General features: G+C 40.5%; 1 protein-coding gene across 2 annotated transcripts in view; it reads right to left on the bottom strand.

The window, feature by feature from the left end:
• The window catches only part of pdgfrb (platelet-derived growth factor receptor, beta polypeptide), a 28154-nt gene that overhangs the window by 3169 nt on the left and 2535 nt on the right, over positions 1–22450 (bottom strand). Inside the window, exons 2-21 of one of the 2 annotated variants that reach the window (XM_061047914.1) lie at positions 15321–15395; positions 14575–14892; positions 13573–13830; positions 11309–11439; positions 10831–10996; positions 9389–9569; positions 8172–8287; positions 7878–8001; positions 7527–7738; positions 6510–6604; positions 6262–6394; positions 5290–5394; positions 4906–5016; positions 3219–3375; positions 2825–2991; positions 2266–2378; positions 1594–1716; positions 1138–1249; positions 318–417; positions 124–229 (exon numbers count right to left, since the gene is read on the bottom strand). In XM_061047914.1, the coding sequence (XP_060903897.1) occupies positions 124–229; positions 318–417; positions 1138–1249; positions 1594–1716; positions 2266–2378; positions 2825–2991; positions 3219–3375; positions 4906–5016; positions 5290–5394; positions 6262–6394; positions 6510–6604; positions 7527–7738; positions 7878–8001; positions 8172–8287; positions 9389–9569; positions 10831–10996; positions 11309–11439; positions 13573–13830; positions 14575–14892; positions 15321–15369 (2877 nt within the window). In that variant the 5' untranslated portion in view covers positions 15370–15395. Of the gene's footprint in view, positions 1–123; positions 230–317; positions 418–1137; positions 1250–1593; positions 1717–2265; positions 2379–2824; positions 2992–3218; positions 3376–4905; positions 5017–5289; positions 5395–6261; positions 6395–6509; positions 6605–7526; positions 7739–7877; positions 8002–8171; positions 8288–9388; positions 9570–10830; positions 10997–11308; positions 11440–13572; positions 13831–14574; positions 14893–15320; positions 15399–22450 lie in introns of both variants that reach the window. The other variant, XM_061047913.1, reaches the window with a different exon arrangement.

A 22450-nucleotide genomic window follows, 5' to 3' on the forward strand; every position in this document is an offset into this window, starting at 1 on the left:
GGGGAAGATAGTCTGACTGTGAGGGAATGGATTGACTGATAAAAGAATTGGTAAACAGTCTAACCTAAATACAGAAACATTTGAAGACTAGCTGTGAGTAGTGTTGTGTAAAAAATGAAGTACCTTTTTATAGCTGTCTGTCAGCATGTTCCCCACAGTGTGCACCAGAAAGGAGAACTCAGGCCTCTTCTCGAACTTCTCATCCCAGCACTTCTTCATGATCTCATAACTGAAACATCAAACACATTCAATGGATACATCATGTACTTTTTTTTTTTTACATGCTAAACGTGCATTAATGGGAAAGATTTACTCACACTTCATCAGAGGCGTGGGCGGGTTTTGCCATCCGATAGCCTCTCTTCAAAGCGCTGTAGAACAACTCATTCATGGGTAGATCAGGGTAGGGGGTTCCTCCTGTAGATATCAGAAGCCACGCACAGGAAACATAAAAAAAATAATCTAATTGTAGTCAAGATATACCACACACCTGAATTCATAAGCACAGATGTATCGTCTTCAACTGAAAGATATTTGAAGAATGAAATACATTTGAGAGTTTTCCGAAGAGAAGAGTTCTAACTGATTATGGGATTTTATTATTTAGCATTTTCAATCACTATTTCGACCCAGGTCAGGGAAAAATGGATCTGAAAGTCCAATGAATGTCAAAATGAAGCAGGAGAGCACAGATAAGCTTAAGAGGCAGGATTGTGAGTTTGTTTTCACCACTAAGGCTTATGCAGAATGTGCAATGAAGTGTCTCTTTTGTATTCATGGTAGTTTTCAAAAAATCGTGGGAGAGGCCTTTAAAAAACACTTAAGATACCATGAGCATGGAAATACTGATTCCAGTGCTTGACTGTGACTAACTGTATTTAGACCTAATTTCCAAACAAACCAGTATGTGTGTTAGACATGGAATCTGAAATTTGCCTAAGCTTTACATGAACATATTAATACCAATAAGGCCAAGAAGAAACCTACATTATGTCTTTAGAGTTGAACAGAATTTGACTTCAGAGATGTTGAATTAGTAAGCTGCAGTGTTATATTTATAGACAATGAAAAAGAATCAGTCTCTCATATTTTCTAATTAGTGTTCATGTGTGAATGTGTGTGTGTGTTTGGACTCACCCAGTGTGAAAATCTCCCAAAGAAGAATGCCGTATGACCACACATCACTGAGTGTGGTGTACAAATTATGGAAAATACTCTCTGGGGCCATCCACTTCAGAGGCAGAAAGGTCTGAATGAAAGAAAGAAAAAACCTTCATGTGAGAAAGTAAAGAGGTATTTTGAATGATTAGAAGTCTAAAGTAAAGAGATGGTTTTACAGTTAAGTGCTACAATTACAGATGGACCAATATTTCTATTTTGCAGGATGTCAATATGCTAGAGAAAATATAATTCTGGTTAATTAAATTTATTTCAATTCCTGCATTTAATCTTTTCCAAAGCAACTTTCTGTAAGTGCTTTTAAACAGAAAAGAAACAGATGCCAGATATCTTCAAAAACTGAACATGGGTCACTCGTTAGTGCTTCAAGTCTTTTTTTCATTCTCGACGTGTGCACTCCACTCCTCCACTCACGCTGCCTTTAGAGATGTAGTTGGAGTCATGCATAATGTCTCTGGCCAAGCCGAAGTCACAGATCTTCACCAGTTTGCCCTCACAGATCAACACATTCCTGGCAGCAAGATCCCGATGAACACACTGTGGTGGAATAAAATGGAAGTTATGGTTACTAAAAAAAAAAAAAAAAACTTTTTTTAAAAATTAGAAAACTTAACGTGCTAATTGCTATTTCCTTGTAATTTTCACACAGAGTGTGGCTAGCTGTTATAACCAGCTAACTTTTTTTGTGCTTTTCATGCCTTTATTAGAGAGTCCGGACAGTGGATAGAGTTGGAAATCTGGGAGAGAGAGAAAATGGGAAATGGCATGCAGGAAAAGAGCCACAGGTTGGATTCAAACTTCGGCTGCCCGCTTCGAGGGCTACAGCCTCTGTACTGTACGTGGGGTGCAGGAACTAACCACTAGACCACCAGTGCCCCCCGTTGGTATTCCGTAAGCACTAACTACTTGCTGTAAATCCATACTAAACATACAGTCACATAAAGTGTCATCAATCTTCTTTTCTAAATCTCTTAATTGAGTTATCATATTTCTGAAATCCCCAAAAATATGTCGAATTGCTTCTTTAAATTTAAATGTGAAAATCCACCAGATACATATAATGGAACAATATTCATAATATCCTACGTTTTTGGAGGCAAGGAACTCCATCCCCTTTGCCACTTGGTAGCTGAAGCCCAACAGGTCGTCGTTTGTGAGGATGGCAGAGTCACTGATCACCAGGTCCAGTCTGTTGCCACCTGGACAAGAATGAACGTGTAAGACAATGAATACAAGAAGAAGAGAAGGTGAGGGCTATCTGAAAAAATGAAGACTTTGTTGTCCGTTTTTTGAGGGGAACTCCCATGAAAGTCCTGTGACTGCATGGGTTGTAGTGGCATGGCCTTTATGTGCTGTGTGTCTGTACATTCTCTACACTCTGTGACCAAAAAACAAACTGCACTAATGACTTTCTTTCTGAGTCTTAAACAACTCATCTGTTCATGAGCTGCACTTTTTTTTAAGATCGCTGATTGAAGATAGTGCTTTTCACACATAAATACATCATGTGCATCTCCTGCTTCTTTGTTTCCTGTGTTCAGTGTGCTGAATTCTGCATTTACAATGTTGGGAAATGAATTATTTTCAATCCTCAAGAGAGTGTGCACACTGATTGCTAAAGACACACACACGGCTAATAGCAGACCTTGTTCCTGATAGATGTCCTGCTGGTAGGGAGACTCATATGGAGAGGGCTGGATGTCTGCATACTTGATGGAGTCTATGTGCTCTTGCATGGGCACGTAGAGCGAGGGCTCGTCTTTGCTCATGTCCATGTAACCTCCATCACTCTCGCTTCCGAATGACACATAGCTGCAGGGACACATGGAGCATGAAAATGTGCTTAACTGACCTAATTCCATATTTATTCATGGTTCTTCATCTTATGAAACTTAATGTGTGAATTAAAAAACGATGGCTGTGGCTATCTTCTGGTAGAGATATATATATATAAAAAAGAACCCTACACACACTTTACAAAATGCTCCTTTATGCAGCCTTTGGCAGGAGATTTGTCCACACTTTTTGCTTAGTCTCACCCTTTCCTCTGGCTGAGCGGCGTACTTCCTCTAGAGATGAGGCAACCGTCATCTTGGTTCTTCTCAGCGTAGTACTGCAAGAGGGTGTGCTTGTTCCTATGCAAGTAGTCCACAAGGTCACCATAGCGGCAGTACTCAGTCACCAGAAACAGAGGCCCTGATTGGTGGGAAAAAAATCAAATTAAAAAAAGAATGGCACAACTTTTCAAGCAACACAGGTGAACACTTTAAAGTATAATTAAGCTGGAGGAAGTAAATATATACTAAGAAATGACAGTATTAAAATATGATCAATGGTAAATGGACTTGAGCTTATATAGCACTTCTCTAGTCTTCTGACTACTCAAAGCGCTTTTACACCGCAGGTCTCCACTAACTCATTCACACCCATTCACACACTGATGCCAGTGGTTGCTATGCAAAGTGACCATCGGAGTAAATCCCATTCATACGCAGATGTACGCCACAGATGAAGCAGCGGGAGCAATTCGGGGTTAAGTTTCTTGCCTAAGGACACATCGGACATGTTGCTGCAATATGAATTGATCATCATGTGTTGATAGTTTTATAAACTCGTCAATTATATGATATGATGAAAGTAAGCTGTTCAAGTATATTTCTAACATTTAAATTATTTAAATGTTACGTTATAACTGCTTTTACTTTAAGACATCATTTAAATAACAAAATGAAAGCAGACTTGTGAATTGTCAGGGACAGGAATTGATTAGAATCAGAGCTAAAAGTTATCAGTGTGTGTTTTACCTCTCTCTCTCTAATGATCCCTGTCTTCTTCTCTTCTTTTACCATTTATACATACAGTCCAGATAGAATAAGGCCAATCTACATTCAAATAATATGTGAACCTAGTTTCATCATGAACTCTTCATATTAGCATTTTTTAAATATGAAAGTGGTTTTCAATCAATCAGGTCGAAGAAGTCTGACTGAACAACAAATATATAAAGCACTGATGGTCCTATAAAAACAGACATTTGAAAGCTGCTACACTTACACATTATAATCGACATGTTTTTTTTTTTTTTTTTAAACACCAACACCTACAACTTCTGTAAATTAATCAGAATGCTACATGTGTTACAACTGCAGCTCTGTTTTTGGCTCCTCAACTATTTTGATTTTTGTAGCACTGACATGTCTCTATTGTGGGATGAATAAAGGTTTATTTTATCTTAATTTAAAGAACACTTTTTTTAATAAGTTTTAGCTCTTATAGACTTGACTTGGCTTAAAATAAATTTTATTTTTTTCTAGGCAAGTGAAAAATACCTAACTTAGAGAAAACTTTAGTAAAATCCTGTTAAAAGTGAAGTGGATTCATATGCCTTTAGTAATTTCATATTTAACTGAACTTGTGTAATATTTAGATTGACTGAAGGTGAACTTAAGCGGGTGGTTGGAAAATTCCTTCCTAAAAAGGACACTGATAGGCCCTGTGTAAGTTCCTTTTTTGAGGATATTTAAAATGGAAAACATGTTTCACAGATAAAGAAAAGAGACTAAGAGAACAAAACATGGAACAAATAAGTCTGTTCGTGTGCTAAGTCGGCCACCAGGCCAGCTACCGAGAAAAAACAGGCCAACCAATCATGTACTGTTAATTTGTAAACAAACTGGACGGTAATAAGTGGATCTTCGTTATCCTGGTGCTCTCTGTGATCCTCACCGTGTTTGGTGCAAGCTCCCAGCAGGTTTACAATGTTGAGGTGAGGGCCTAGGTGACTCATGATCTTTAGCTCTGACATCAGGGCCTGAGTCTCGCTCCTCCTGGCTGTAGCTGGATGACGAGAAGAGAGAGCGAGGAAGGGAAAGGTATGAGAACAGGAGGACTTAACATACTGAGATCAGGACAGCTGAGTCCTTGCCAAAACACTCTTTGTCCTATTTGTTGAAACTCGCACCAGGCTCGCAACCAAACTAAAGCTCAGCAGGCAGCATCTCCCTCTATGCTTAAAGGAATATGGTGCTCTGGTGTGACAGAAACATCTATGCAGGGATCTCGTATGTATGCACATGGCTTTCTACTGTGTTGTCAAATTGTGTGACTTACATTTTAACATCTTGACGGCCACTTTTGTGCTGGACTGGGAATGAGCGAGACCGTACGCAGTTGCCTCAACCACCCTGCCAAAAGCTCCTGATCCAAGTGTGCGACCTGAAACACAAAGAAAGGCTCAGTGTGGGACACATTGTGAATGCAACACATGGCGGAGCTGAGAAGGAAAGGAGGACCTCTCTGTTCATTAAAATATGAATTCTTTTTTTTTTCTCCTGGATGGTGGAATCTCCTTTTAACCATTGTAAGCGTTTGTGGGCTCGGGAAGTTTTTTAGGAACAGCTGACTACAAAAAAACAGCCTTCAAATACAAAGGAGCTTTAAAGGGAGGTTGGATTTGGGCCAAGCAGACAAGTTTAACAAACCTCACTCAGTATTCTAACCTCAAGTACACCCTGACGACCAAAGCTACCAAAACAACCCACAGCTCTGAACTAACCGAGTGCTACATACTCGTTTGTTTGTTTGTTTGTTTGGTCAGAGAAACACACTCACACCACTGAGTAAACATCTGGTTTGATAATAACTAGTGATACACTCCTTTTACACTATTTTCATTTTTTAGTATTAACTGTTTTCTACAAGTAAATAAATAAAGTTGATCAAATTAAACAAAATAATTAAATGTATTTCAATCCAAGTTTGAATTTGGTTTACTTTGTTTATTCATTATGATAAATGCTTGCTTTGAATGTTTTTGTATTCAACGAATACAAGTTTAATAAAAACTTATACAACACATTTTTTATCTACGCTTATATGCATTTCTGTTTCTATTTTTTATCAGTTACTCTTTATGTTGTCTAATTAAATATCAGATGATGAATTGCTTTATAGTATTTTCTAAGACCCCACTGTAGCTTTGTGTAATTTATATTCCAGTATTTTAAATTATAAGGAAGTATTTGCATTTAATGTGTAAACATTCAAAAACATCACATGTCTGTTTTCGCCCCGAGGACTCACCCAGCACCAGGTTGTCTCGAGACATTTCCCAGGCAAGGTCATAGGGCAGGTGGATGGGGTCGACATAGATGTACTCATGACCGTCCTGGCTCACAGACTCTATCACCTTCCATCTGATCTCATAGCGAGGCTTCTAAAAGCAGAGGAATACAATTTCATTAAATATTCAACTCAAAAAGCTTTCTTCTGAACATTTAGTTTACTGGACTTGTGTTTGCACACAACTTGTTTTAAGGAGCTTTTTCTACCTTCCTCCATACAGCGATGAGGATGATGATGGACATGATAATGATGACCACTAAGGCTAGAACAGCAGCCAACACTGCCACCTGGGAGAACAGCGCTGCAACAAGATAAAAAAGACACACAGCATTAACCAGGATGAAGATACATTCCAACAAAGAACATTTAATAAGAAATGTATACCATGAAACTTCACAGCATCAACATGTTAGGAATGACTTGAAAATAATCATGATTAATGTTATAATGTATAAACCTTAAGTACAGATGGGCGTTACTGTGGACAGTGTCTCTGAAATATAAACTTTTCAAACTTAAATTCTCTGTTTTTGTTAGACCACCATGTTTTTGTTCAGCTAAATTGCTTTAGACTCATTATTATATACATTGTTATTATATATAATTTCTAATCAAATTTCTTGCTCAACTTCAACGTCTATAATTAACATAATCAGTTCCCCCATTTTCATCTACATCACAGTTTCTAACGTTAATATTAGACTGATCAATAGATTATTATATTAGCTGTTAATGCTAATACCACACATTCTTTTGCCATTATTACTAACATTGTAGCTATAACTCTGTCTTATTCATTGATGTTGTTGCTGCTGTTTGTCTCTATCCATCGCTCTCTATCCCATTTTCCAAACCCAACCGAGCCTCAGCAGATGGCTGTTCAACATGAGTCTGCTTCTGCTCGAGGTTCCTGCCCCTTAAAGGAAGTTTTTCCTCGCCAATGTAACTTTGCTAAATGTTGCTTAGTGCTGTGCTCATGGTGGATACATTTTGTGGTTTTGTAAATAATATAATTCTAATATAGTATAAAATATAACAAAGAGTACGGTCTAGACCTGCTCTTTTTGTGAAGTGTCTCGAGATAGCATTTGTTGTGAATTGGCGATATACAAATAAATATTGATTGAATGGTTGATTGATTAACAATAAACAGGTGTACTGCCATTTCCTTGTGGAAACTTCCTCTGAGTGAAGCTTTAATCATAACTTTGAATAATGCTTACTGCTGGACACCAGTTTGACGTCTCTTCTGTCGATGAGTCCAGCCTGGTTGCTGGTCTCACAGCGTACTGTGACCTGCTGCGGCTTGTGGAAGGTCAGCTGGCTCTTCACCTGGCTGGTTTTACGAGTCTGGCTGTAGCTTACATTAGTCCGGATGCTCAGCAGCTCAGGCTGTGGTTTAAGCGGCTGCCACGCTGCTGTTTGGTTGTTACACCTGCAGAAGAACATGAAATCAGCAGGTGGATTAATAAAAGAAGGCAAAAAGCAGATGCAATGAGTTTGAATGTTGACTACATTTTTGTGTATCTTCAGCCCCCTAGTGTTCACAGTGTGACATTGGTGGTGTGACTTACTTGAGCATGCTGTCACAGCTGTACCACTGTATGCTCGGGGTTGGGACCCCCTCAGCGACACAAGTCACCAAGTGTTTCTTCCCAGGGAGGTGATGGTCTGTCAGGTCTTTAATCTGAGATGGAACTACACACAGGGAGTCCAGAAGTCATACATCAACACTCACATGGATAAAAACAAAGTCTGTTCTCAATTTTCCTCGTGCAAAACGGGACTTTGACACTGTCTAAGCCTCAACATTAAGAACTGCTGATTAAGAACTAAGAACACCAAAGTTTTCCAAAACAGAATCTTACCCCTGACCTCCAGGTCAAAGGTCACTTCCTTTGTGTCATCCCCATTTGTAACATGGGCTGTGTAGAGGCCCTTCTGCTCAGTCCTCACCCTCACCAAGGTGAGAACAGTGACATACCTGAGGAAAAAGAATCATGTGAGAAATGTAAAACTGCTACACACTATTTTTTTCCTTCAGAATGTACGAGCTGCCACATTTCCCTGGAGAGACTTGATTGATTTGAACGCTGTGAAATGATTGGTAGAGAGCCAAAGTCTTGATAAGATCTATTTTACCAAGCACAAGACTTTCGACAGGCTGCATATATCACCCTGTTAATCCTAGCCGTCATGAATCATGCTCTCTTTCTTTCCCTTTGCAAGATGAACCATTCAGATGTGGGGATGTTTTTCCACTGCATGTGATGGTTTTTAACCAATATCTTGATTTGTTTCCAGGGGGTTCATGGGGATATGTATGACAGGAAACAAGGGCTTTTTCAATTTTAGGTCTGTTGTGTAAGAAATTCATCAGTGTGAGAGAGAAGTAATCTATTTTATGATTAGAGGGTTAAGTTAATAGAAAGCTCCCCTGACCTCCAAGATAAATAGAATAATAACACAGCCTGCTAATGACTGGTTAGCCTTTACTACAAATGACGAGAGTGAATTAAGACCACATTTCTTCATTTGTTTAATGTCTTTTATCATGAATGAGGTTTAGGGTTTCCCTTATCGTTTCAGTTGTCATATTACTATTTTTTATTAATATAATAGCCTATATGAACCTTTTTTGTTAATAATTTGCTGACTTGCTGTAAGGTACATTGGTCTTTTTGTTGTTTTGCACTTTTCTTTGTGTTCTGCATTTTCATTCAAACCTGGTATTTTTGACTTATTTTTGATTTTCGGGGCAAGTTTTTGTAACAACCCTTCAACGAACACATTGTTTAGCAGTTTTCTTCAAGTCGTTAGTGAGTTGTGACAGGAATCTTGTGTTTGTGGTCACCGTGTGATGAATGATGGATTGCTGCCCTCTAGAGAGTATTCTGTTTCTATTTGCAGAGGTCTTATCTGTTGACGACAGATAAGAGCCTGACGCCTCCGGAGGCTGTCACCCTAACAGACTGTCAGAGTGAGTGTTTAATTCAACTACTCATAAAAGGTGATCACTTGCTTTTTGGTAAGGTATTTTTTTACATTTCAAAGGTCCGCTGAGGAGTCAGGCTGGATGTTTCACCTGATCTCATGCTCCTGTCTGGTTGTGATGGTTTTGTCACCCTTGATGGTGGCGCCGTCTTTGCTCCAGCGGACCTCAGGGGGAGGGTAGGCCTCGATCTCGACTCTCAGCTCCACGTTCTCCTGGAGTTTGGCTGAAGTATTTTGTTTCTGAGCAGGCCTCAAATCCACAAAGCCTCGCTCTGTGGAAAGAAAAGTAGGTCATCAGGAACAAAATTAATTTTTAATTCACTTTATCTTCTGCACAACATGTATAAAAAAAACATTATTAAAAAATGTAATAAACGATGTTATTATACACTGAATCTTGCTTGTTGCCCTGTAGCAAATCTTATTCTTGCAATGTGATATATATATATATATTTTTTTTTTGCATCCTTGGAGGAGCACCCAAAATATGTGACACAAACTTGCCATATTTTATTTCTTAACAAACATTTGCCTAATTACGCATTATATAAGAATATGTTTCCAGGGTTGTGATTCTTTCTAAAATCTTCACTCCTTCAGCTCTGTTCTGTTCTCCACTAACTCTTGAGGTTTATACTTTGCTCTATAGATTCCAAAAGTTACACTTTCTTAAAAGTAACTTTGCCTTAATGCAATTTAATGCTGACCAGTAAAGGTTTATATCAGACATTGGAAAACAGCTGCGTTCAAAAATTCTGTTATAATTTAAAGCTGTGAGAGTGAAGCAATAATCCACTGATTTATCAGGTCTCTTAAAACAAGTATTCTAATTTTAAAAAATGATTAAGTTATTGTTAAACTATTGAAGTGTTTAAAGAGTTAAGATGCACAGGATGGGAGGCAGTGTTGGTTGTTGCCCTTCTGTGCTCCGACAGTATCTGTCTTTTCCACTGAGATGGCCAAAGAAAAAACACCAAACTGTCCTTGTCTCCATGAAGCACAGCGGTTCAAGTTATTTAAGGGTTTTATAAACATAACACACCTCAATGCAGACAGAATAAGCATGTGCCGACCTAAAGGCATCCAGTGACGGTCCGAAGGAATAAAGACAAAAAAATGAAAGTATCATGAACCCTGCTGTTATTGGCTCTAAAGCTGCTGTCTGCAGGATGACATGTTCACTTTAATGTAGGTTTATGGTTAAAATCAAGGCTGAAAGCACTTCATGTGCACCTGGAGTTTATTTCCAAAAGTCTAAATATAAAGTTGCTATACCTCCTGTTTGAAAGCTTTGTTTTTAAAGGCATCCCCACCATGACTATGGTTTATTTCACACTATGAACAGAAATAAATAGAGGTCATCTTCATTTCCTTAAAAAAGAAGCACCTCTCTCACCTGAAGGTTTACATAATAAGCAATCCTTCTCTCCGTTAGCGAAACACCATAATAACCTGTCCAGCATCAGTTTGTTTTAGTTTGGTTTGTGTGTGTGGGTGTGTGTATGTGTGGGTGTGTCTGTGTGTTACTCTAACCCAGCACAGTGATGTTGATGCTGGCAGAGGCCGTCTGGTCTTGGACACCCTCGTGAACATGGCAGACGTAGTTTCCACTGTGGGTCACTGTGGCCTGAGGGAAGATCAGGCAGGAGCGCATGTTCATAGCGGACAACACGTCTGTCAGTGGCGCCACCTCATTGTCCTTGAAGAAAGAGAGTTAAAAGATGAGGATAAGACATTTTAGCATCACTTAAGCAGCCACCTTAAGTCTACTTATTCAGGGATAAAAATGACTTCTCTGGGGTGATAAGTTGTCTTTATAATGATTCAAAAAGGAAGCCTTGCAAAACTGATTATTACCAAAAACCTCATGTTTTAGAGCTTTTTCACAGGGGGATAAAATCTGAGGAGTGTCTCTACATCTTGATGTGATTTTGCCTGGTCAAACAGGCCAGAGAGTGATCACAGAGGGAAAGCTTAACAAAAGTTCTTGTTCTGCTTCACTCCTACTCACCTCTCCGTTGGGGATCTCCCAGGAAAAGAACACCAGCTCCACTCCCTGCACCGTGCAGTTTACAGTCAGCGGCTCCCCCTGCCTCAGCACCGTCTTTGACGCGTTGACGTAGGCGTCGATGGCCTCTGGGACTGGGAGGGGAAGGGGGAGTGTGCGGGGAGAGGAGGAGAGGTGGTGGTGATGTGATTTATCTAAACAATATGCAGAAAGCCAGTTCCACTACCATTCACATGAACTGTTAGACAGCTCTCAAATGAATGTTGTAATCAGAACAGTACAAGTCAGAGGTGAACTTGGTGGCTGCCTCCTGTAGGTATATGTTAGCTCCTTAAGGTTTTCTTTTTAGTTTTTACAGCATTTGCAACTCTTTTGAATATGTTCTTAAGTCAAACTCTGAGACCAACTATCTAGTTTAACCTCATTATGTCCTAACATATCTCATTTTTGCACAACTGTATGAAGCAAGCATTTTACCAGAGAGCTGGAAAAATGCTTCTGTGAGAATAGGGGAATGATTATTACCTCTGGACTGTGTAAGTGCATTCTTTGACTACCAAACGTAGTTCATGCTGCTTAAGCTGTTTAAAGTTCTGGACATTTTATGAGATTTTTTTTATGTTGCGCTGACATCATTTTATAGATTCACTGTTTTAGTTCAACAATTCCACAATTCAGTTAGTAGGCGCTTTTGTCAAAAGCAACGTACACCTGGGAGTAAGTACGAAACAAGCAAGGATCTAGAGAGGAGAGGAAACAACATCAGTACGTGCACCCGAACAGCTTTATTTTTGTTTTGGTTTTTTTCATCATCATGAATAACAACAATGACAGCTGCTCATGAGAGTCCTAAACCATCCTAAATATCGTCATCAATATCATCATGATCAATATCATCACCACCATCATCATCGTCGTCATCAGTAACATCAATTTAATGAAGTGTTTATGAAAGAGCTGGGTCTAGCTTTTTCTTTAAGGTGGGTAGGGATCTGCTTATCGAATAGAGCTTGGTAGTTCATTCCACCAGGGGACCACAGAAGAGAAGAGTCTAGCTAGACTGTTGTTGCTAAGGCTGGACTACACGCGTTTCATTGGCAGAGTATTGGACAGGAGGGAGTGTAGACCTGGATGGGAGAGTTCAAGTAAGGAGGGGCTGTTTGTTGCTGTTTTGGAAGCTAGCGGCAGGGTTTAAATATGTTGTTGTTTAACTTGGGAGCCAGTGAAGGGATATGAACAGCGGAGTGACATGCGCTGTTTGAAGGTTCAAGAACAGTCCCGCTGCTTGGTTTTGGATCATCTGCAGCGATTTTATTGTGCATGCAGGATGAATTGCCGTTGAGGAGTTGCAACAGTCAATGCATGATATCAAAAGAGCCTGTGCAGCATCCTCTGACAGGTATCTTCCTGATGTTGTACAGGGCAAATCCACCAGGCTACCGAGGCCATGTGAACCTTTAATCTTAGCTGGTCATGAATCATGACACCCAGGTTCCAGGCAGACTTAGTGAGCATGAGTTTGGTTGTTCCAAACTGGATATTGATCTGTGCTTGCATTCAGGGGCTGGCTGGGATGACAAGGAGCTCAGTCTTTGATAGGTTGAGTTGAAGGTGGCGTTCTTTATCTATTTAGAGATAACAGCAAGGCATGACAAAGCTCTTGCAGAGTGTGCAATGTCATCTGGCGGGGCTGACAGGGAGAGCCTGGTATCGTCAGCAAAGCAATGGTATGAGAAACCATGAGAGTGAATGATTGGACCAGGCAAGCACTGACCCTTGAGGTACTACTGGGGATAAATTGTGCACTTCTCCCTTCCAAGACACTCTAAAAGATCTCCCTGAGAGGTAGGACACGAGCCAGCAGAGGGTAGATCCTGAGATGCCAAGTTTGGAGAGTGTGGATAGGAGGATTTGATGTTTACTGTGTCAAAGGCAGAGAACTGAGGGCTGACCAGCCACTCTAGCCAAACTTGCGATTCTGTTACTGACAGTAGTTTCAGTCTCAGGAGAGTGGCCTTGCCTAAAGCCTGACTGATTTGGGTCAAACAGATTGTTCCTATGCAGGAATTCTAAGACATGATTAAAGACTGTGCGCTGAAGTATTTTTGATAGAAAGGGCAGAAGAAAAACCTGTCTGTAGTTTTCAACCTGGACTGGGTTTAGAGAGTGTCAATGTGGATGTGGAGTTGAGTCATAAAATAACCAAATCTCTTTTTTTTGTAAGAGCTGTTTGTCTAATCAAAACCTTTTTTAAGACAAACACCTACCAACGATGCTGAAGACGTAGAAAAACTGAGACTCTTTCACGTCCCCCTTCATCTCTCCGCGACACACATAGGTCCTGTCCTCCAGCGGTGCCTTGTACCCCTCACTTGGAACATAGAGCCCCTTGATGGGCACATCACTGTCCTTCTCGTACAGGGTGACATTGATGTTGGGATCGGTGACCACACAGGGGATGATGCTTTCCTCACTAGTCTTTGTAACCATGCCATGTGAGCTTTCTATGAACCAAACATCAGGGTCTGTGGACAGAAAAATTTGGTTTGCATCAATCTACATTATACAGTTACAAACGTCACAGTTTACATCCTTTATAGTGTCATGTTTTACATTAATGCACATGAGTCAGGATTTGATAAGGGTTCAGTGGAAATGGGATTTTTAAAGATACAGCTTAATTCAATTCACAAGGATGAATAGTTTTTCTTTCTGTTTTCTAAGTCCTTGCTGCAGGGGTGGATGCATAGGGTGGCCACCCTTGAAATCCAATTGGCCACCTCATGTGCCAACCCCCATCATCTAAACTATGATTGGCTGTTCGGTTTGTCAGAGGTGGGGCAATCAACTATTTCAGCTATTACAGGCTACCAGGGTCTTTCTTTGTAATTTATTGTGGCACATTTCCTTCTGTTAGTACCTTTTTAGCGTCTCTTTTTTTTTGAGTCCTTAAATACTTAAATGATGCCTGATGTGTTGTGTTCCCCTTTAGAGTGAAAAAATTCATACACAGAATATTATAATCTTTACGATAACTAAATGTCGGCAGATAAAGTAGATATGATGAGATGAGTGAACTTTTATTTTGTGCTGTATGCTATTATTTGTACTTTAATTGTGTGTTTTAGACTTAAGATCTGTTGAGATCAGTTCATAGAAAGGAATTGAGAGAAACTGATTTTTATGAATGAGATCCGGAAAATCAGAAATTATGAAATTTGTCTTTTACATTAAACAGTTACGTCAAGTGTAAACAAACTAGGCCTCACCTGGGACAAAAATAGACACCTCCTTAATATCCCCACTGTGTCGATCATTGCACAGATACACCCCAGTATGCTTCCAGCTCACATTCCACAAAGTCAACACACTGGTTGTGATGCTGCTTTGTTCGATGTCATAGCTCTGAACGCCGTTTTGAACCTGTTCCCCCTGGAAGTATGGCACGTCTTCCCTCTTGAAGTCCCAGGTGGTCTCTCCTGAGCCGGAGCAGGTAAGGGTTAGAGAGGATCCCAGGGCCAGGATGATCTCTCTCTCATCCGGGGTGATCTCCACACAGCTCAGCTTGGTGCAGAGATACAGCAGAGCTTCATTTGAAACAACAAGAGAGAAAAGGTCAGCATGGAGGTCAGAGAGACGGCAGCATGAAGTCAAAGGTTAAGTCAACAATACATGCCAGATCCTGTTCTATTTCTAAATGATGAAGGATATGAGTAGTCTGGGGTGGAAATGTGGGAGGATAGTGATGCCTTGTCAGTGACAAATACATTTAAAACAAGAGGTCAGCTTGACTGCATCTGTTGTCCTTTACATCAAAGAATTGTGTTATCTCTCTGGCATGACACCAAATAAATGACTTTTAAAAAGATAGCTGTTTTTTTTAATACAGCTAGTCCCATTTGGATAGGAAAAGAAAACACTCCACTTAAATTTGATGTAAGTTTGCCTCCCTGAAAAAAAGCTAATTCTGTTGCAAACTGGTTTTTGGTTTTGTAAGCTAAAATAAATGCCTTACCTGTGACTGTGACGGTCAAATGATGTGTGGATGGTGCCACCCTCCTCATACTGGAGGCCTTCAAATAACTTTGTTCTGCTTGAAAACACAAGGAACAATAATGCTGATCAACTTCATGTATCCTTTTTGGAAATATTTGTCCTCATTGTTTGACTGTCACTATTTCACGGAACATTTCAATCTTTTTAAGTATGAACTGGGTGGGGAAAAAACGTTAGTTTAGTTCATTATAATCTCTCATGGCCTGATGAACTGATTTGTTCCCTAATGAGCACTCAGTGTGTACCGTAGGAAGACGTTCAGAAAATGAGTAACAACCAAAGAGGATAACATGGAAATGCTCATATTAATTCAAACAAACAAACAGAATTGAGTATGTTGTCTGTCTTCTTGGTTTCTGGACAGCACCCAGATTCTGAGGTGCAGATGCAGCTCACTCTGGAGGTATTTGACGCCTCGCTGCACCCGGACAGCTCACAATGTCTGGCTCTTTTTGTTCCTGGTTCACCAGCATTCTGTCCCCCAACAAACGAGTCACTGTGTGCAGCTTTGCAACACACTTGCTGGCAACAATGCTGCATCCAAGCTATTCTAGAGCCGTGCTGAGCCATTAATTGGTTTCGGTGTAAACAAAAGTGAAAATGAGGGCATTCACATAAGCTGCTGACACTGCAGTGTAGGTGGGACTGTGAAAGACTTCTGTGGCTTTGAAAAACGAACAGAATATCACGTTGTACAACAATGTGAAAGATACATTTCTAAGCTATCAGCTTCACAGGTGAAAGCAATTCTTGCTGTAGCATCTGCCTCAATTTCACTTCTCACTGCTGAGTAAAAGGAAAGAAGAAAAGGCTGAGGAGGATAGGAATGGTTTGTTATGTTTTTTGGGAGAAGGGGGATGGGGAGGGGGTAAAGGCCTGCAGCACTCAGATGTCTGGAAACAGTTAAGGATGGATCACAGGCCTGTACGCAAGAGAGGGTGGGAAAGTGAGAGAGGGCGGAAGAGTGGTGCTTGGGAAGAGCGAGGGTGGAGGTGGAAGAGAAGGAGAGAGGCAGTGGAAAAATTGTGAAATGGATCTTGAGAAATCGTACCCGATTTAGCGCCCTTACTTCATAATGCAATCCAATTTTACAACCTCAGGCTGGACCATCCTTGTGTATTCGTGGAACATGTGTTTTTGATTTGATATTTCACCATGTCATCTGAAGACTTTAAATCTTTAGAACGTATCTGGCATCAACACCTGGAAGAATGTGTCTTTAAAAGTGCGTCAAAGTTCCTGAACTGTGTCTTAAATATTTTGATGCTATAAAAAGATGAAGGATCTAAACAGTTTGTGGCGTTAATGTTAGAATTCAAGTTTCATGACTAACCAGAGTCAGTTATTCAAACCAGATATACTGTCTCTCTGCCTTTGGCACTTCCGCTCCCAAAACGGAAAGCTCTTGAGTTGCTCCAAAAAAAAAAAAAAAAAAAAAAAAAAAAAAAATGACTGGACCATTTCCTCCCCCTGCTCCTGCTGCCAATAGAGAGGGGTGGGGGAGAGACAGACAGAGGGACAGGCAGAAAGACAGGCGAAGAGAGAGACCCTTTTTTTATTGTGTGACGCAGTTTGTACTTATGTGTCCGCACACACACACACACACACACACACACACACACACACACACACACACACACACACACACACACACACACACACACACACACACACACAGATCTCCCCCTCTTCCCCTTCTTGTCACTGGTCTCTATGTACAGTTCACGTTCCCACAGCACTTCTCTGAAACTTTCCCAGGATCTCTGATACACTTGGGACCCTGATGGTGATGACGAAGGGAGCAGGGGGGGGGGGTCACCTTATCCCCCCGGGCCCCAGCAGGCCGAAATGAGGGACTCGTTCACTGAGGAAGCCATACATCAGCACTTACCAGAACCGCTAACCTCAGTGTCAGTGATGATAACTTTGAAAGACAACAACCAAACATGATGACGCCAAGGGCATGTGTCATTTGGCAGCATCAGGACTAACAAATGTTTTTTTGTGACTGGCTGCAAATGCTTTTTTTTTTTTTAAAACAAAAAATATCCAAAAAGCAACATTTGGGAAACTGCAGGATTTACATTTATATCTTAGGTATCTTATCTTAATAGAAATGATTTGATCAACAAGTGTCAATGTGTTCAAATCTTATTTGACTTCATAAAAGACAGAAGAACAGTGTTTGGCCACTGCAACTCGATGAGGTTTAATGTTGACCGATGGGCGGTGGGGGACATGAAGCGGAGGCCTTTGAAGGAGTCGACACTTAAGAAAGGATGTGCTGACTAAAATCATGGGGCCGAGCAGAGCCACAAGGCCAGCACTTTCAAAAGAGTTTGCAGGGTGAGCATGTGATGTATTGATGTTTAAAGAACCTGCAAGAGTTGTTCTCTTGTGAAACTACCACAGAGGTTGGGCGACCTTTTCTGTTGATATGTTTCATACTTTACTCAAACACTTAGTAGCAATTTCATCCCTAAAAGCTAAAGTGTCTCATAGATCACAGAGACAACAGAGTGCTGTTTTAGAAAATTGACAGCAACAAACATCCAAGACCGATCCGAGAATCAAGTCAAGTGGTTCTCAGAATGAGGACTATGTAGATGGTTTCAATGATTTTTTTAAAGCATCTGCAAAACATTTGTCTTAAGATGTTTATTGTTGTCTTTTTAACCTTTGAAATGGGATACCCTTTTCCAAAAAGTTCGCGGAGGTCTGAAAAAAACCCCTTGTTTATGCAAGTGATGGCACAGTAATCACCATGACGGACAAACTGTTATCCCACCGTATGAGTTTTCCCTCAAATGCTGGGAATTTGGTGGCTTGCTGACCCTTCCTGGTTTTCATAAACAGCCCTGCAACACTCAAAGTGTCACCAGTTAATGGGGAAGAATGCTAAAATCAACCTCAGCAGGGCGCCCGCAGCCCACGCACAGCCTCAGTCCCACAGCAGCCTGTAATCCCACTTCTGGGATTATCTATGCTGTAGCTGCATGTTTCAACATCTGGCAGTGATGAAGCAGTGCACGAAGAGGTGGGAACTGCTTTGTGAACAACATTTGAAGCCAAATGTTTGCTTCAGTATGTCTCAAGGGGCTAAATTTCACTTGTAAAAAAAAAAAAAAAAAGTGTTATTTATAACTAAAGAGAGAAAGATGTCCAAAAAGCCTCTAAAAATGCAGCTGGAGAGCTCTGACTTCCTGTACAGAGAAATGTTTCCTGGCCTCGTGTGGGTGTAAAGCAGTGATGCATCAGTGACAGAGCAGACAACCACTAACCAAATACTCATGGAGACAATAAGTAATGCCACAATGAGTAGAAGAAAAAAAGTGCACATAATGAAACTTTTACAAAAAAGATGCTTTAAATAACAGGCCGCACGGAAAAGATGCAAACTCACCATCAGAAATGTACACAAAGTGCAGAGAAACAGAAAGAAACACAGAAGAAAAAAAACACTATAACATGCGAATACGAACCAATTAGGCCAATGACAAAGCATGACAAACCATAGACACACCGCAGGAATACTACACACAGCCCCAGACAGTGGAAAAAAAAGACAGCAAAGAGAGCATGCATGCAGACATACATACGGAATACAAATCATGGGAGAGCACCACATCAAAGCACAGAGCAGGACAGCAGAGGGAGTGCACACACTGCCTTACATCACACACACAGCCATGTTTACTCTGCTGAAGTCTACAGGAAGCTGATATGCAAAACAAACATCTGCAAATTTTGTGGTCACTTCTTTCCAATGCAAATAATTATTGTTCAGATAAGACAGACTGTGAGCCGATATTGAACATGAGCTTCTTCTATACTTGTCTTTTTTTTTTGTTATAGAAGTTTTCGTTTACACGTCTCTGAACAGCCAGACTTTGGTGAGCTCTGTGGGAAAATAATGACCCAGAGTGTCTTTGTAAAAACAAATGTCCTTTTTTTATCACTCTTCTCGGACAGACCAACCCCCCTTTTAGTCCCAGAGGAAAACCTTCTGGTCCCTCAGCAGCAGACCCTCGATGCAGCCTCACTGCCCCCCCTGACTTACACAGAAGATGTACATCACCAGAGCTGTAATAATGATTGATGAACCACAGGCTTATGAGTAGACGGCTGTTTTTAAACTCTGATGGCACACATGTCATCAACATGCTGTCAGAATATGTGAGTTACTATAAGCAGGAAATGCTTCAGTCTGCAGTCTGCTTATGTAGACTATTTAGGAGCCTTAAAGGCTGGAGAGGTAGGTGATCATCTACTGTTGTTTTGCCTCTTTAAGCCACACATTTGATCATTACACAGTCAGTAGATTCATTGTGCGAGACACAGTTATTGTTACTGTTTTGATGAAAACTTTTCATGCAAGCCTAAAAGTCCCTTTCAAATAAAATAACACCGACCATCAAAATATTGACTTTTAATGATTTGAAATTGTAGATAACCATTTGCTGGACAGATTGAGGCACACAAATGTTAACACACTTTCCCTAACATTAAGAGTTACATGCAAAACTTCTGCATAAGAAGTAAAAAAGGATGCCTCATGTAACTTTAAAGCTTAAAGATGCAAGTCATCTCAAGTCCGCATTATCAGACTAGTGCATTTTGAAAAACCTTTAAACATCTTTCATAAATCTGCCTCTAGTTTTTTCTCTCCTGTGTGGAAACAGCGACAGCGAGTGTTCTTACCTCAGCGACCAAAGTGACTTTGGTCTCATACTTAGGAAACACATGTTTGGGGAAACTGTGGATTTTGGTTTGCTCCCTTTCAAACAGAGCTGTAAATGCTGTTTGTAGTGGCGGCAGGGGATGTTAAGGGCTTCTGGGTAAAACTGAGACGGTTGTAGAATGACAGCCTCAGATGTGGCTAGTGTTTCATATCAGCTTAATGATCTAATTTTCTTCTCATTCTGAAACTTAAATAGAGGAAGAATCTTTTTTTTGCTGCGAGTTGGGCTGTAATTTTGAGTTAGTCTTAGCCCGTTCTCTGCTCACAGAGAATAAAGCAGAATATATGTGCAAGGATAAGCAGCACCACATCCTCCCACTTTTTTTTATTCTGAGACCTCCCCAATCCTCTGCATGGTGCTACACTCATTTTTCCTGCACACTGGCCGTCCAACAAACACTTGAGGGAGCCCCCCGACCTGCCTTGTGAGAAATGGATCCTATACACACTTCCACAGTCCCTCCACTCTTGCACACCCACGCCCCACTGAAAATAAGAACCAGAAACAGCTGAATTCAATTAGGGGTAACTGGTTTTACAATTCCTTAGTTTCCCTAAACACCAGAATTTCAGAAGGATGGGGGACATGAGGAAACATGGTTACAGGAAAGCATTAATCCAGTTGATAATTTAGTTTTGACTTTTGACATGTATACAGTAAGAAGATTGATGGTAACTTTAACATTTACAGAAAACTATAATAGAACTGTTCCTTTGGGTGTTCCTTCTATGAATGGGCATTACCAAATCTAAAGATAAAAGATGGATATCAGTGTAGCTCTATGATGTTGTCACTGAAAGCAGTATATAACCAGAAGACAAACTGAGAGAACTCAAAATAAGTCTCAATTTTCCACTATGAGGGATATTCTTATCTTGTAAAAAGCAACAAGACGTGTTTCCTTTGTCCTCCCCTCTCACTGCACCGTACTGCCAATTCCAGTATGTTTTTGTTGGACAGAACAAACTCTAGAGAGAGAAAGAGGAGTGCTTGAAAAGATTCAGATGGAGTACAACACTTCCTGCAGAAAAAATCTGCATTTTCTTTGATGGGGTAAAGTAAGAAAGACGATACATTTCTAATGTTCAGTGGTGGAAGAAGAAGGCAAATACTATACTTGAATATATGTATATTAACTATCTTACAGGCTTGACATTTTCTGCACACACTTACAGATACAACTGTCAGTAATCTGGAGATTGCTAGTTTAGCTTAGCCAGAGAAATGTGAAGTCAGCTAGCCCAAGAGTATTGTTTATTATCACATCCACACTACGATTCTTTTAAACAAACTCTAAGTGTTAATATTTGAGCTTGTGAGTTATTGGTGGGACAGTTTTTCTTTAAATCCTTGTGACTTAGGGGTGCTGGTTTATCTCAATTACTAGAGCAGGCTCCTCATGTGCAGAGGCTAAATTCCCCCATTGTGCAGGTAGAAGGTTCGAGATGCAAGTCTGAATGCTTTTTGGTGCATGTCCTCCCCCACTCTCTCTCTCTCTGTCAAACGGTATTGTTTGATGCAAATGTATTGAAAGTGGCCTAAAAAACTAAAAAGTGGAGTAAAACAGAAAAACTGATGATCTCCCTCTAACGTGTAGCAGAACAGAAGAGTTATGTGTCGTAAGACTGAAGAAATTAGGCAAAAATACAAAAAACCTGCGCAAGAATTAAGTAAATGTTTTGTGATTTTCCACCTCTGTATATCATATCTTTCTTACATTAGAATGTCACACCTCTAAGCATTTAATGTCTGGTTTCATTTAAGAGTTTGGAGTTATAACTTAAGAAGACACTTCCCCTCAAGGAGTCGTCCTGAAGGAGTGTCTATGCTCTCTGCCTGAAGATGAGATGCAGCTGCCCGTCAGCTCTGTGTGAGTGGGCGGTAGGGGGGGGGGGGGGGGGGGGGGGGGGGGGGAGGGGGGGGGGGGTTGCGAGGGGGGAAGCCAGATGGACGGGAAAGCGTACTGGATGCTGTATCACAGGCTGCACCACTTAGTGCTCTTCATTAAAGCTAGATGACTCGAATAAGTACAGCATTAATAAAGCAGTGACCTGCAGGTACATGAATCGGACAAACTACCGAAGAAACAACAGCTCAGTTCAGAAGTATGAGTGATGAATTATGAATCATCTAAAAATTGACCACCACAGAGTGAGTCAGAGGCTGCCATACTTGAACATCAACACAGCAGCTACAAGACTCATGTTTTTGGATGAATGAGTGCTCTAAATTACTTTTAAACTCCAATTCCATCCTGTTCTTCTTAACAACATCACGTGTTTCGAGAGCCTGTTTGCCGAGCAGCTGGGTGTTTGGCCATCGGAGGATAAAGCACAAGAGGACAAAA

Source organism: Labrus mixtus, chromosome 10 (genome assembly GCF_963584025.1).
Source record: "Labrus mixtus chromosome 10, fLabMix1.1, whole genome shotgun sequence".
Taxonomy (NCBI): Eukaryota; Metazoa; Chordata; class Actinopteri; order Labriformes; family Labridae; genus Labrus; species Labrus mixtus.